The sequence below is a fragment of the Cottoperca gobio genome, chromosome 19 (assembly GCF_900634415.1).
Source record: "Cottoperca gobio chromosome 19, fCotGob3.1, whole genome shotgun sequence".
NCBI classification, from domain to species: domain Eukaryota; kingdom Metazoa; phylum Chordata; class Actinopteri; order Perciformes; family Bovichtidae; genus Cottoperca; species Cottoperca gobio.
In genome coordinates, this window is record NC_041373.1 from 7,303,049 (window position 1) to 7,318,535 (window position 15,487).

At 39.7% G+C, this 15,487-nt stretch overlaps 2 protein-coding genes across 8 annotated transcripts in view; one reads left to right on the forward strand and one right to left on the reverse strand.

The window, feature by feature from the left end:
* Window positions 1-15,487, reverse strand: part of LOC115024265 (dickkopf-related protein 3-like) — a 21,344-nt gene continuing 5,857 nt past the window's right edge. Inside the window, exons 2-6 of one of the 4 annotated variants that reach the window (XM_029455702.1) lie at window positions 10,534-10,576; window positions 1,926-2,023; window positions 1,434-1,608; window positions 1,125-1,326; window positions 1-338 (exon numbers count right to left, since the gene is read on the reverse strand). In XM_029455702.1, the coding sequence (XP_029311562.1) occupies window positions 278-338; window positions 1,125-1,326; window positions 1,434-1,608; window positions 1,926-2,006 (519 nt within the window). In that variant the 5' untranslated portion in view covers window positions 2,007-2,023; window positions 10,534-10,576 and the 3' untranslated portion in view covers window positions 1-277. Of the gene's footprint in view, window positions 339-1,124; window positions 1,327-1,433; window positions 1,609-1,925; window positions 2,024-6,509; window positions 6,609-10,533; window positions 10,605-15,487 lie in introns of those variants that run through there. The other 3 variants (XM_029455700.1, XM_029455703.1, XM_029455701.1) reach the window with 3 other exon arrangements.
* Window positions 11,584-15,487, forward strand: part of LOC115024263 (plexin domain-containing protein 1-like) — a 16,493-nt gene continuing 12,589 nt past the window's right edge. For 2 of the 4 annotated variants that reach the window (XM_029455695.1, XM_029455696.1), the window contains exon 1: window positions 11,591-12,142. In XM_029455695.1, the coding sequence (XP_029311555.1) occupies window positions 12,067-12,142 (76 nt within the window). In that variant the 5' untranslated portion in view covers window positions 11,591-12,066. Of the gene's footprint in view, window positions 12,143-15,487 lie in introns of all 4 variants that reach the window. The other 2 variants (XM_029455697.1, XM_029455698.1) reach the window with 2 other exon arrangements.

The window sequence follows — 15,487 nt, forward strand, 5'->3', positions numbered from 1 at the left end:
TTGCTTTTGGAAAATATTTATTTGTATTCTTTGAACTGAAGGGGAACAGACATTTATAGATATAATCAAAGATCATTAAATGCATGAGAAAGATACTGTAAGGCATTGTAGAGCTAGATACAGCAGTGCTTTTGTCAAAATGTACAAAATGAAATAATAAAAAAACGTCTTTGCTGTAAGACTCTAATAAGAACAAGTAGTAATACAACATATTTGGAAATACATATACAATCATATACAACATATTTACATAATAAATACATTTAGTGTTGAGGCATCAAGATTTGGTCACTTGGCAGGTCCAACTTGTTCGTTCTGGCAGGTAAATAAAATCTTTCCTGAAAGACAAACAATCTGTGGTAAGAACATATAAGCACGCCATTTATTATTAACTAACTAACACAATGCATTAAACATTGTGAAGTATAATTTAGCAAAAGGTTACTGAGATCCGATGAGTTCTTACAAGTTGTTGTCCTTTGTTGGATGAAAGGAAACCAACAAAGGTTTTAGGACCACTGGTCGTCTGATTACACATCATCAGGTTTGTTAGTATAAACTTTATATTAAATAATCTGCAGTTTTAGACTAACAGGAAATTATACAATGCATGTGCCAATGTTTGTCAAATAAAACTGTGATGTTGGAATGTCACTGCCAATTAAACTTCACAAATGTTGTCACACAAATGTTTTTCCAAGGATTGAATTGCTTCTTTTTTTTGGCTTTCTGTGTTGTTATTGGACTTGTTTTGCTGACATCCATAATTTGCTTAAATCTTTCCCAACTGTGAGTAGCTCCTCCGTTTCCTTTGTGTACTGGCCCATGGGAGCAGAACAAACACACACAAAAACAAAAGGTTCTTCTATTGTGTATGGAGAGCTTTTCAAGTATACTTAGTCAGCAATACTCAAAACCTGCTTATATTTGGTATGAAGTGTGGTATACATATAAATATATTCTCAGCAAAATGGAAATTCCTTAACAATTTTACAATTAATGAAATGCTGAACAACCCTTTGACAAAGTGGCCGTGGGTCTTTTGGAGCGCTTGGTTATCCCGCCTTGACTTGTGGTATTTTGAGTAAAACATTTCAAGATGAAACTGTGTTTGCTGTACTCACTCTCTCCGGTGGGATGCACCGCGATCTCGACACAGTAGCCCCTCGTCACACGGACAAATCTGGTTTATGCTGAATGCCAGGCCGCCATCGGGCACGTAGCAGCTCTCGCCGCGGATCAAACGGCTCTTGCACACCTGCTCACCGTGGTGTCGAGCGCAGCACATGGATTTCCCACAATCCCTGTCAACTTTACATCTGGCACCTGGATGAAGGCAAACATCGGTTATTTCAGGTCAAGAAACACTCTTTTATCTTTTAATAGTATAAAAGCAATAATAGCTTTTGAATGTGCTTCATTTGCTGCCGCACCCTCTTGTCCGTTGGGGATGCTGCGGTGGCACTTTCCAAACATGCAGCTGAGTCCGCGGACACACTGGGCATCCCTCCGACAGTAGTGGCCCTCCCCTCGTAGAGGAACACAAAGGCCAAAGTGTCGATCGCAGGAGAAACCCCGCCCACAGGCCCTGTCACTATCGCACGCAGCCTGGGGAAGAAAACAAATGGGGGAAATGTTTAAAAATATCCTGGACATGGAATAATGTAAGGAATAATTATCTGTCAGCATTAACAGCACACTAATATATATATATATATATATATATATATATATATATATATATATATATATATATATATATATATATATATATAACTATTTTCTTTAAACACAGATTTTCTGAGCTTTCTGAGAAATATTTCACTACACAAACACAGAACTGCCTTTAAGCTCTGATGATTTCTAAGAAGATCAAATAAAGGTTTACATTTCATTACAATAAAGCACAGTATCCAGTAACTTACCGTGGTTGCTTTGAAAACCGCAGCGCTTTCTCTAAGGGCCTTTGCTCCTTCTTTGGGGGGGCTGTGAGGCATGTTGAGCATCCAGGCCCATATACGAGCTTCGGTCCATGAGAAGCAGAGACACAGGCAGAGCATCCACAGATTCACAAACATTTCCACCAACAAATTAATAATAAATAAGAGCGAGTGAGACGGATTACTATTAACTCAAGACTGGGTGACTGAAAGTAAATATGAGTCACTTGTCTGTGACTCCACACCAAATACAAATCCACAGATTTAAAGTCCCAGTAAATGTGCAGAAAGTCTGCAGGGATCCATGCAGTGACAGTGGTTGCCTCCTCTTCCAGCGTGACTTTTATAGGTCACCAGGGCTTGACTTCCCCCCCACCAGGCTGTTTGTCCAAGCAACAGGGTAGGAGGAGACAATTAGTTGTTAATGGATTAACTAAATTGCCCGGGTCACCCCCCGCTGCCAGAAAATAGTGGCGAAATGACCAGTCGTGGAGCAGGGAGAAAGGGAAAGAGGGGAGATGGGGGCCGGGAGGGGATGGATGGACGTGATGGGCTGACAACAGCTTCATACAATAGAGCCAAGACAAGCAGCACCTCTGTGTGGTTATCTCTGCCAGACAAACAAATGAGGAGGACAAAGACAGACAAATGCATGACATGTTTCACTGCTCACTGACTGACAGGTAAAGCTACTGTGGGTCCAGGCCCCCAAACACTGGGCAAACACTCCAGGCCCCGACCTCGACTGCCCCGTTGCCCCCTACCCTATCCCACTCCAGACCCCACGCTGAGAGCAATTTGCAGAAGTGCACCCTGCAGACGCCCCCGTGATCTCATTAAATGTAATTACCATCAGCCATTAGTTCTCGGGGGGGAGAGGGGGAGTGAGTGGAGGGAGACAAGTTGCACATTCTTTTCAACTGTTTATTTTTACTTGTGAAAAAGGAATCAGACCACAAATATAATCCACTGTAGTAAATATATATATCGGTATAAAATTTCACATTTTCACATTTCTATATATTGCATGTTAGGATCTGACTGTTTGGAGTGAAAGGTTTTGGAAATATTTTATAGCTTGAAAAGAAAACAAATACACAGAAGAAAGAACATAAGTCAATTCAACTTGCAAGATTGACAGTAATGACTTGTTTGTCTTTCCTTCATGAGGTGTTTCGTTTATAACCTTCTTCCTGTCTGAATTTCATCTGCTATATAGCTTGTTCTCACAACAAGTGGGTGTAATTTATGACATCGTTCACAGCTGTGCTTATATCTGAAAAGAGTAAGTGGGCAGAAAGATACCGAAGAGAAGACTGAAAATAGATCAGGACTGCGTGGCTGGTTTGAATGATAAATCCACGAGTTTGAAATGTTATCAGACACCAAGACGCAGCATAGATGTTTATAACGATACTAAGAGAGAAAGCTGTCGTGTGTCTCTGCCCTGCATGTGTCAGTAGTCTCATTGAAATGAAGAAGGAGGCTGCATCACACAGGCTGATGTTGGTCCGTACGCTGTATGTAAGTCTACGCAACAGTTAGATTTGTTTCCCCGCCAAAAAATAAAGTTTAAAATACAACCACTACTGCCTTTTCTCTGCTGTTGTTTCCCAGCAGCAGCTTCTTACTGCTGACATTTATGGTTGTGATAAAATCATCACGGTTGCACAGGTGGTTTTTCACCAAGAGATTTAATGTTTCAGTTTCACACAAAAGTCAGCCACAAATATGATTCAGCTTTAGTTGTATTGGCATCTTTTAGTAAGGTCATTGTCATCAATCATTTCCAAAACATCTTCTTTAAGGTCCTAAAAGGTTACGACAGCTCTGGACCTCTCCTAAAATATCAGCCGAGATAGGATTTATAAAATGTTTTTACACTTAGGCCTAAAAGAAGAACCAAATATGTGTCAGTGTGAGAATTATTGGCCAGTTAGGACTAATTTCCAACTCGATAAATACAGGCACAGGTCTATAAGCCTGTTTTAGTTATTTAGCGCAACATTGAGAACCTGAAAATCCTCTTTGTGGCTCAACAGAACGACTCACAGCAGAGCTTTTGTTTCAGATTTTCCCCAAGCGCCTGTATGTGGCTGCACTGTTTTTTCATGTGTGGTTCTCTTTCTCTTGACTTTCTTTGGTAAACTCTTGGAACAATTATTTAAAAAAATTGTTATACAACCAAGATTTTCTTTCTTTTTTATGCTGTGCATAAAGTAGATTACAGTTTACTTGCTAAACTCAAGGAAGCAACTACAAAACAAGTATTGCTATTTCTAATAGCATCCAGTCTCCATAACATTTAGTCTCCTATGGCCCCGGCAAGGCTCTTTACTGCACCGTCTCATCCAGGTGGGGCCAAAAGCCTCCAGGCTACCATTGGTCCCAGTATGGTAACGTAATGGTGATCACACTGGAGATGTTCATTTGCTTTGGGAAGAGTCGGAGGTGATGAGTCTGATGATCGATCTAACTAAGACTGTACATTGTAGAAGGAATGTAAGTCAGTAATCATAACTTCTGTGTTTGAGCTTTACTTAACATTAGCATTCATTGTTTCATTAGCATTCAGTATTTTGGCTCAGACTTGCAGTAGATGCCTGGATAATTGTTAGTACTTGACATGTTCTTAGTGGCAGACAGCAGATTGGTTACATAGATACCGCTGAGTCTGCACTTATCTCAGCTCCAGGTAGTTAAGTCCTTATCAAAACAGGCTAACACAGACTAATGACGTGATGGGCGGTCACTTAGTAGGCACAATAGCGGCAACTGGATCAATTAGCGATATGTAAATAAGTATTGTATCGTGATTATACAACCATATGAGCAGTTTAATGATTCTGATTCATGTGTATCGAGCACTTAGTGGTACTGTGAGGGAAGTATGAATTAAAGAGTAGAAAATATTGAGGTGAAAGTGCATTTATGTCATATTTGTCTTATCCGAGTCACAAAGATTTATGAGCCTCCTCCTCCAAACATGTATTCTTGTTCTGCATCCGTACTTACAGCCAGATAGGCCCCCTTTTATTTACCCAATGCAACAGCAGATAATTGTCTCCAAACACTCCTTAACGTGCTCCCCCGGTGATAATGACTCTGCTAATGACGTTCGTAATGAATGTCACAATCAACATTGCTGTGGGTCTTGCAATTAAGGGTTAACAAAAACAACGGGCATGGTGATGTTGTCCATTGTAATGGACCTTGACCCCCCACGGGGAGCTCTGAATGGTGGAGGACATGAGGAGTCTGCCTTCCCAGCCCCAGAAAAACATGTTCAGTGCAGGAATGGATGGACGATTGGCAATGAGTAAGTGTGTATTCAGGGTACTGCAGGACAATGAGGTCAACATATTGTTTCTTCAAGATTTAATATGTTTCAGTGTAACTTTAAGTTTGAAAATGGCAAGAAAATGTACACAAATACCCAATAAAGGTTTCATTTGAAAAGCCGGCCATCACAGAGAGGGGAGACGTGATATTGTTTAAATATTTAGAAAGCCTCTCCTTCACGACATTCATAGCGTTGCATCTGATTAGATGAACAGTGATAGAAATAGTTAATGAAAAAAGAGGGCTAGGGAGAGAAGTTCAAACCCTGGCTTCCTTTGTCAGCATGAAGTAGGTGTGAATGTTGTCACATCGTAAAGTTACAGAAATGTTTGGACACAGATACCCCCAATCCGATGTCAGCACAATGCGGAGGGGAAGGAGTTCACAAAGCTATTCAACCCTTAAAGCAGTTCTGATGGCATTACAGGCCCCATTATATACATGACATTGTGAATGTCCAAGTGCAAGCACACAGTGTTCTAACGTTTACTTCCAGCCTCAATCTAAATAGAAGTCACATTTTAAACGAGGTGTGAGAAATGCCTCGGAGCCAGTGTTACTGGGCAGACATTCCACACCGTCCACACACGGGAGGGCAATTACAGCCATTTTAAAACATAATAATACTCAGTTCCTGAGTTAAAACTAGTCTAGAAGATGATGACAAATATATTACAAGTCATTTTATTAGTATTAGCTGTAATAACAGTGGCAGTAATGGTAAAAAAGAATAAAGAACATAGACGGTCATGAGTTGAGCTCCCATCCTCCATCTGTCCGGAATGATGCAGTAATGTTTACTCTAGTCATGTGAAAACAAAGTGAGGTGTTGTTGCTGAAACAGTCAAAGTTTCTCAATACGATATTCAGAGCATAGTGATTGCCTCCACACGGCTCTCAACATTACGGTGGCTGAGCCAGCAGCTAGCAGCTAACGGTGCTAACAGTGTAAACATCGCTGATGGAGGTAGCTGAGTCACCTGAGGGTGGCCCCTAGGTTTCTATGTCAGCGTTACCCACGCAACCACTACACGTAATGGCTAGTCAGTTTCCAATAATGGTATAAGCCTCCCTCGCTGACTCATAACCAACTCCACATGTGTACTTCATTATTATTATTTCGACATGGTGACAGTATTCCTTTAAAGACACATTTTGACAAGGGAGGAATAATAATGATAATAGGCCCGGTCTAAAATAGTCCACAGGCAAAATAAATACACTTACCTCATCATTAAATGTAACCTCAAATAAACTAAACCTGTCGTCAGATGTTTGAACTGCATGTCTGGTAAGGGTTAGATAATGTTCTCTATAAGCTGTTTTCAATTGAAACAAGACCTGTGACTCTCCTTAATGGGAAACAGCTCGGTGTCTTCTTTGTGCCAGATTAGAAACGAGAAGAAGAAGAAGACGAAGAAGAAGAAGAAGAAGAAGAAGAAGAAGAAGAAGAGAAGAAGAAGAAGAAGAAGAAGAAGAAGAAGAAGAAGAAGAAGAGAATCTGGAGCAAGGGTCACTGGTGGCCAATAATCACAAATCAGACCATTTCCCATTAATGGGATTTTTTTTTCTTTCAACAAAGAAAGCAGCCTGTCAAGTTTACAAGATCAGAGCAGGAACTACTTTAACAATATCACATATTATATGTATAACTCATACATAAACAATTCTTATTAATGCAGCTAAAAAGAGTTGTATGTATTTCCAAAACAACAATGAATAGATGCGACTAACATGTATTGTCTGTGGAGCCTGACATATCTTTAGCTCCACTGTCTCCACAGTTGAGTCACACTGAGAGGCTTTTTTTTTATTTGAAAAGAAACAATGTTTTGGTAAGCTGTTTCTAAAGATTTATATCTTCAGTAGCAACAAATGGGCTTAGAGCTGAGTGCCACAGAAAGAAAAATTTGTTGACAATACATAATGTTGCTAGCTTCCTAGAAAATATTAAACGTTAAAAAAATTAACTAAATCTGTCATCAGATGTTTGAACTGCGTTTCTGGTTAAGGTTTAAATAATGTTCTCTATAAGCGGTTTTCAATTAAAGCAAGACAGAAGACTGTGACTCTCCTTAATGGGAAACAGCCCGGTGTCTTCTTTGTGCCAGGTTAGAAAAGAGAAGAAGAAGAAGAAGAAGAAGAAGAAGTAGAAGAAGAAGTAGAAGAAGAAGTAGAAGAAGAAGAAGAAGAAGAAGAAGAAGAAGAAGAAGAAGAAGAAGAAGAAGAAGAAGAAGAAGAAGAAGGTAAGATGAGAATCTGAAGCAAGGGTCACTGGTGGCCAATAATCACAAATCAGGCCATTTCCCATTAATGGGATGTTTTCTTAAATAACTTTCAACAAAGAAAACAGCCTCTCAAGTTCACAAGATCAGAGCAGGAACTACTTTAACAATATTATGTGCATAACTCATACATACATAATTATTATCAATCTAGCTAAAAAGAGTTATATGTTTTTCTCCAATGTTATTACCTTGTTAATTGCTTCTAAGTGAATGCAAGTGTACGGACAGCAACACACGGTAAATCAGATGGACGTTCTGTGATATTGCCCGAAAACTCCACAATTTCACAACATTAAATGCGGAATCAGGAAAAAGGACATTCTGAGGTTTGGCAAACTGTTGGAGGTTGTAACAAAATCACTGAATGTACTTTTAAGGAACTTCTCACATCACTCTAAATAGTCTATAAAGTAGCGGGCAGGAACAGTCCTGTTGCTTAGAACATCTTTACCAGACAAATGAAAACTGCTGTGCTCATTGTGTTAAAAACCCATCTGCCCTCTGGATGGTCTGCATGTATTAGATCATGTTAGGGTTTTCCAATTGATCCCAAATAAAATTGTATATCCCATTTGTCAAGACTGAAACATTGTTACTTCACCATCAAGGTGTTGACCTTACACCTCACTATACAGAAACACATCCAAGCATCTTTAACTACAAAAGGCAGCCAGCTCCTTCAACCTTTACTGTTAAACTTACATTTACACTCAGACATTAAATTGCGAGCTATTTCAAATTGTGCCTCACAAACTCCGTTTCCAGCAACACAGTTTTATATTCAGACGTTCATTATAAGACTACATAAATAAGTCAGGTTGTGTTAATGTATGTCATAAACAAGCCTCTTTTGATAAACCTGTATTTATATATTATTGCCCTCAGGCCTAAACTCTTAAATCACCTCTGAACAAATCCCCACTGATGTCCGTCAGCTGAATTTGTGGGCTGATAATGGCCAAGTGGAACATTTCATAAGAAGAAAGAAAGAAGCCGCTTGGTCAAAAGTGAGGAGACCACACCCAGTCTATATTTAACCCCTGGCAGCAGTCTCTATACTAAGCTGTTGGGCATCCTTTTGTCCTGTGTGTACATGTGTTGATTATGCATGCACCTGCTGGTACAGAAGCAGAGATTTTATCACCAGAGTTTGAGGATACCCTTTTTTTTCTCCACACATTTTCAACAGCTGTGCAGGAATTTGAAGGCCTGTTTCTTATCTACAAAGCACCACATGACGGCGTCCTGTCTCTGACGTGTCCACATTCATATAAGATTAACTCTTAGAATATCCGGGCTGCTCACGACACATTTCATAGTTGCTTAGTGTGAATCTCAATACTGAAACTGGTATATTGTTACTGATATATTTCATCATCCCATCCTACTGGTAGATTTATAATCAACAACACAGCAGCAGCCAGCTGCAAATATCAAACAATAAGGCCGGTTATGTTCTGTATTTTCTTTATTGTTAACAAATCCTGTGAAAAGACCAAAACAACAATGAATAGATGTGACTAACATGTATTGTCTGTGGAGCCTGACATATCTTTAGCTCCACTGTCTCCACAGTTGAGTCACACTGAGAGGCTTTTATTCATTTGAAAAGAAACAATGTTTTGGTAAGCTGTTTCTAAAGATTTATATCTTCAGTAGCAACAAATGGGCTTAGAGCTGAGTGCCACAGAAAGAAAAATTTGTTGACAATACATAATGTTGCTAGCTTCCTAGAAAATATTAAACGTTAAAAAAATTAACTAAATCTGTCATCAGATGTTTGAACTGCGTTTCTGGTTAAGGTTTAAATAATGTTCTCTATAAGCGGTTTTCAATTAAAGCAAGACAGAAGACTGTGACTCTCCTTAATGGGAAACAGCCCGGTGTCTTCTTTGTGCCAGGTTAGAAAAGAGAAGAAGAAGAAGAAGAAGAAGAAGTAGAAGAAGAAGTAGAAGAAGAAGAAGAAGAAGAAGAAGAAGAAGAAGAAGAAGAAGAAGAAGAAGAAGAAGAAGAAGAAGAAGAAGAAGAAGAAGAAGAAGGTAAGATGAGAATCTGAAGCAAGGGTCACTGGTGGCCAATAATCACAAATCAGGCCATTTCCCATTAATGGGATGTTTTCTTAAATAACTTTCAACAAAGAAAACAGCCTCTCAAGTTCACAAGATCAGAGCAGGAACTACTTTAACAATATTATGTGCATAACTCATACATACATAATTATTATCAATCTAGCTAAAAAGAGTTATATGTTTTTCTCCAATGTTATTACCTTGTTAATTGCTTCTAAGTGAATGCAAGTGTACGGACAGCAACACACGGTAAATCAGATGGACGTTCTGTGATATTGCCCGAAAACTCCACAATTTCACAACATTAAATGCGGAATCAGGAAAAAGGACATTCTGAGGTTTGGCCACAGAAAGGGTAGAGGAGTTCGAAACAATCGAGATGAGAATGTCGCAAGCTTCCTACAGGAAATAGACTTCACACATGTGAGGCTGCTTGATAGCCCCCCCCACTGCTATGCAGGCAAGGTTATGAAAATGGGCGTTAAAGGCTTGTCTTGTCTTCTTCTCAAACAAGAAAATCCAGTCAGAACCAGTTTCCATTAAGCATTTCTCCAAAAAATTGAGACACCCCAAGGACTTCTTATCTTATAACAGATGCAACAGATGTCCTTGTATCCTAAAAAAAACATGTTAGATTGATGCAGCATCAATTATATAAATCAACACTAATCAAACAGTACATGCAGAAGTGACTCAATTGTGGATTAAATAACTGGATTCCTCACTGCGTACTATATTTTTAGAATCCCCCTATTAGACCCTTTTGGACTCGGCTGTGCCAGAAGCTTCTTCCAGTTTACTATACAGTTCAGTGCTTCACACTACTTATGTCAAATAGTCAAATCTTCTTTTTTGATCTTGTCAAGAGCAAAGGAGAATAAAAATCATTCTTACCTGTGTCCAGCTGTGTTGGGATGCTGCCAACAGCCTTGATTTGCTGAATAAAGAAGCAGTCTCGAGTCAGTCTCCATTGAAATTAAATTAATGTATTAATTACAGTACTAGCGCCAGGAAACAGACTCCACACACACATCCAAAGCTGCTTGATAACCCCCTTGCCACTAGCCTAGATACAGTATACTCCCCAGATGCAATGAGGACAAGGTAAAAAAGATGTGTATGGCTGTTCTTAGCTATCCGTGTTCATCAACTATCACTTCTTAAGTGTCACTTCTAAACACATGTTGGTATCTGGTTCATTCTTACACCCACCATATCAACAAATCCTTTCAATTGGAAGATAAAACTATCAGTCAGTTATACTCCAATAATGTAATGTGCATGAACAGGAACGTCTTCAGCATAGATTAGAAATACATTTGTGGCTCATCCGATTGACTTCACAGTCGACACTGTGCTGCCTTGGGTCCTCAACAATACACCCAGCAAGTGTAAAGTTGATAAACAGTTCTTAAGATAGACACTCATACATACATACACAGACAGATAGCAAAACTATATGGAACATCAAAAATCTGAAAAGTAGCTTTAGATCCTGAGATGTTCTTTACCACATTTGGTGATGACCGCTGTAGGAGTAGCGGGAAAATTCAAGATGGCGGAAAATCTATCTATACGCAAATTGGGTTGGCTGATATGATAGATTCCTCTGAACTCTAAAAATGTGTTTCTGAGACTTACAGTTCAAAAGTTACGGGTCAAAACGTAAAGTTTGTTGTTATCGCGACATCATCTGGGTAAATTTCACCACGTTCAACACGGCACTCCCTTGGGTCCTCAACACAACTGTGAAGTCGATCCAAGGAAAAGTGAATTACAGTGACACACACAGACTGACTCCTTCCTTTAGAACAGATCACATTTGTTTTGGTTCAACCTGCTTCCACATGGGGGAGACATACTCCTCCCAACTCCAACCCCCCTTTTTTTTTGGGTTTGGAAGGAAAGACAAAATGTAGAAATACATAAATATTTCCTCTTAGTGGAAGTCTGACAAAAATCCAGAGCTCTGTTAGAGAGAGAAACAGAGAGACAAACACAAGGAAAGAGACAGACAGACAGAGACGGCGAAGTGAAGAGTAATTTCAAGGACTTAAAAATAATGAGATTGGAGCAAAAAAAGGGCAAGGAGAAAACACCTCTCTCTGCAACACTTCAACTGTTTGTCAACTATTGTGCTGGCACATCATCCCAGAAGTTACTCTGAAGGGAAAAACAAGGAGGCAAAGCAGGGAAGTGAAACAGACCAACAGAGGAAGGAGAGAAAAGCAGTAAACCTCGGCTGAGGTGAGAAGAAAGCAGTTGTGTGGGAGAGCAGAGGCAAAAAGAGAGAGCGACGAAAGGCAGGGGAGTGGGGGAGTGAGGCACCCTGTTCCATCCAGCGAAGTGAGAGGGGGACACGGAGAAAAGAAGAAGAAAAGAAGATTGATAAAGAGTCTAGGAAGGAGGGAGAAGAGTTGGCTGGACATGGGGCTTTGTGCTGTTCTCCTCATCTGTCTCTCCCAGGCAGAGCTGGGGAGAGTCTGGGCTCAAGAGCATGAAGGTAAGCCCCTGTTCTTCAATGCCAACATGCAGGTATTCATATGTCTTCTAATATTAATACCACTTTGATTGCATTTATTCAGAATAGACTGTCAAGACAGGCTCCAAAAAGAAATAGAATATGACCAGAATTCTTGCCACAAACTGGCAACAGGCAAGCTTGTAAAAAAAGTTTTGGGCAATTCTTTTGGGGTGGATTTGCATGTGTGAAGCTAACAGGTCCCTAGACATTTCTTTCTGTCAGTCACTGGAAGCACATGAAAGACTGCGTGTGTCTGGATTTTCTTAGCATGCCATTCCAAAACCTCTTTATTTCAGATTTGAAACCAAACGTCTGGTGTTAATTTTTCTTGAAAGATTTGAACTCATGTGATCGGAAATCCTGTATTTTAGCAGATAAATGTTTGAGGTTAACCAGTCATTTAAATTATGACTGGTGTTTGCATTGCAGCAGGCATTTCGAAAAAGTCAATGAGAGCAGCAGCTGAGCCTTGAGTAGTTTAATTTGGAAAGCTTGTGAAAAATGTTGTTAAAGCACCCACAAATACTGTGCTTGGTTGTTCTGTGCATCACCTGTATATGTATGCTGCCTTCTCGTGTGTGTGTGTCTGTATGAGTGTATGCGCATGTATGTATTTTTGTGCTCCTTGGAGATGCATTATTTTTAGCCAGCCCCCGTTCTTCCGCTGACGCTCCTCCTCCGACAATCAGTGGTGCTCCAGTTTCTCTGGCCTATCCTGTGGTCCCAGTTCCTCTGATCGGAGGCCGAGCTCTGCAGAGGACAACCTGACACACTGTGCACAGAGCGGGACAGAAACCCTTCTAACATAAGCGAAATGTGCACGCTCATTTTAAATGCGCTAAAAACCAAGTTCAAATTGTCAGCCTTACTCCTGTACAACAGGTGTCTCTATTTTGGGCCCTTTTCCCACAGCCTCATAACTTCATCTTTATTGCTTGCTCACACCAAAAAGTGGAACAGCTCTTCACTAAATAGGCAATGCTGTAGTGATTACTCGCGCTCTCAATCACTTTCATTGAAGGGGATGTATCTGTACCATCCACTCCTGACTGCAGACCACACCACGGAGCAGTCGATACTCCAAAAGTAAATGATTGCATGTCTGTGTCTGTCCCTATTCTCTTACCCATTTCTTCTCTGCACCATCAAGACTGTCTGCAACTGACCAACAGCACAAATTCCGATGACAAATTTCACCAAAGTTTCATGTGTATTTTCTTCACCTACATGGTCGCAGTAATTCCATTGAAATGAACTGATTTTGGTCTGAAATTGAGTTATAAATGCTCGTGTGACCAGGCCTTTACTTGTGTCTGCTGCATGTAAGATATCAAATTCTGAATTGATATCTGTCTGTGGAAATACCCATTTAATGTGTCAATCATGTGCAAACACAGGTTGGGTTAGTAGTTAAAAAACGAAACAAAAAAGACTAAGAGTCGGCAGCGATGCTAGCAGCTCAATGGTGCTTGGAGCTAAATGCTATTGCAATGAAAATGCTAACTAGGTGATGTTTACCATATTCATCATATTAGTTTAGGCTAAAAGTTATTTTTTCCATTCAGGTCTTGTTTTTTTTTTTTATGAAGGGGAAGCAAGAAAATCTGTGACACGTCCCAGTACAGGTTACATGACCTGGTGTGTGACCTTTACTGTTCAGCAGGTCACCAAGATCCCAATTCTCTCTATGGAGCTTAGTCAGCATGGCTGCATAAGCCAGTGTTAATGGCATCATGTATATCATAGATTTGTGATATTATCCGTTCTGCCATGACAGGCACAGTTCGCTTTAAATCACATACAATAAGATATTAACATGCGACAGGAGTCACATGAAAACAACTTGGTTCACATTGATTGTGGCTTCAGTCTGATGCAGAAATTAATTGGTTTCAAACTGGATGGCATCTATACAAGACAATTGTGATTTAAATCTGAGCTGCTCTGATCCAGTCACAGAGATCCTGATGTTGCAGACAATATGTTGTCTTAAACCTTTTGTAGGTTGCCACCAAAGAAAATATGCAATACATCTTTTATTTTAGCCAAAGGGAATATAAATAACTCTGTTCTCCAACTCTCTTTTTACTGCAGTTTGATACCGACAACAAGGACAACAAATAGCCCAATAATCTCATCATGTAAATTAATTAATTAATTTTATATATAAAGCTGAACCAAGGGTATCAATAAGTATCGGAAATCTTTACTTCTGCAACCATTCATTAATTTTCCTGATAGTTTAGTCAGAAGCTGTTGTACATTTCTTATTGTAAAATAATCTCCTGCTGTGAAAACTATAAATGCTGCAACACAGTAAAACTGGAATAAACACCATCTGCAAACTAGAACTGCATGTCAGCTTCACTAAAAATGGAAAATTAGTTCCAAATGTGAACAAGAAACAACTCCATGACAGTGAATTAAACTTCTTATAAAGTCTGAGCCTGATCCATTAGTCCATATTTATCCAAACGCCACATTTTTCATTTTCATTTTGTGTCCTTATCAGTCCAGCTGCAAGTGTTTGTGATTGTGTGTTATGGTTACTGCTGTTCCTGCGAGTGTAAGGTGCCAAATGGCTTCCTCCCACACCACAAGTTCCAGACTGGTTTTAACACAGATCACCCTTTTTAAATCCAACCACAATAAAAACCACTGTGCTAAACTGTAATGACACGCACTGACATACACAGCAGTGATGTTGTGATTACTGTTCTACTAATGATTCTTCTGCCAGAAGACTGCAGGTGCTTTGCTAATCCTTGTTCTGGCACTAACGCTGAGACTCATCTCATACAGCACACAATACGGGACTGTTACAGGGTCAAGACTCAGACTTGTATCTTGAGATTTATTCATGTCTCCTCTGCTGTGTTTGGACGGTACGTAATGGTTCACTCTCTTCAGCCTTCATCCGTCTCTGGTGCAAAGATGTCGGCCTTTTGTTCTCTTTTGTCTGGCTTGCAGATCATTTGTTTTTCCTTTCCAGGAACAAGTAAATGCCCCTCGGTGTATCCTCGAATGTACTTGAACTTCAAAGTGTTTTGCATTTACCCAGAAAGAGATTATTTTCAGAGGACATTTATTTTTCATCCATGGACTTCATCCAGCTGAACATCCTGAAAGACTATTTAGCTTTTGTCTCAGTTGAGGAAACGTGGCTTTTCGTCTAGTCTGGTTTGTCCAGTTGCTGTCTAACAAATGCAACCTATTATGTTTCTTTGGTGTCAAATGATAGATAATAGTTGAATTCTGCTAAAGACATAAAAACAAGTAATGAAAGAACGCCACAGAGTTACTGTACGATTTGGAAAGAGCCAA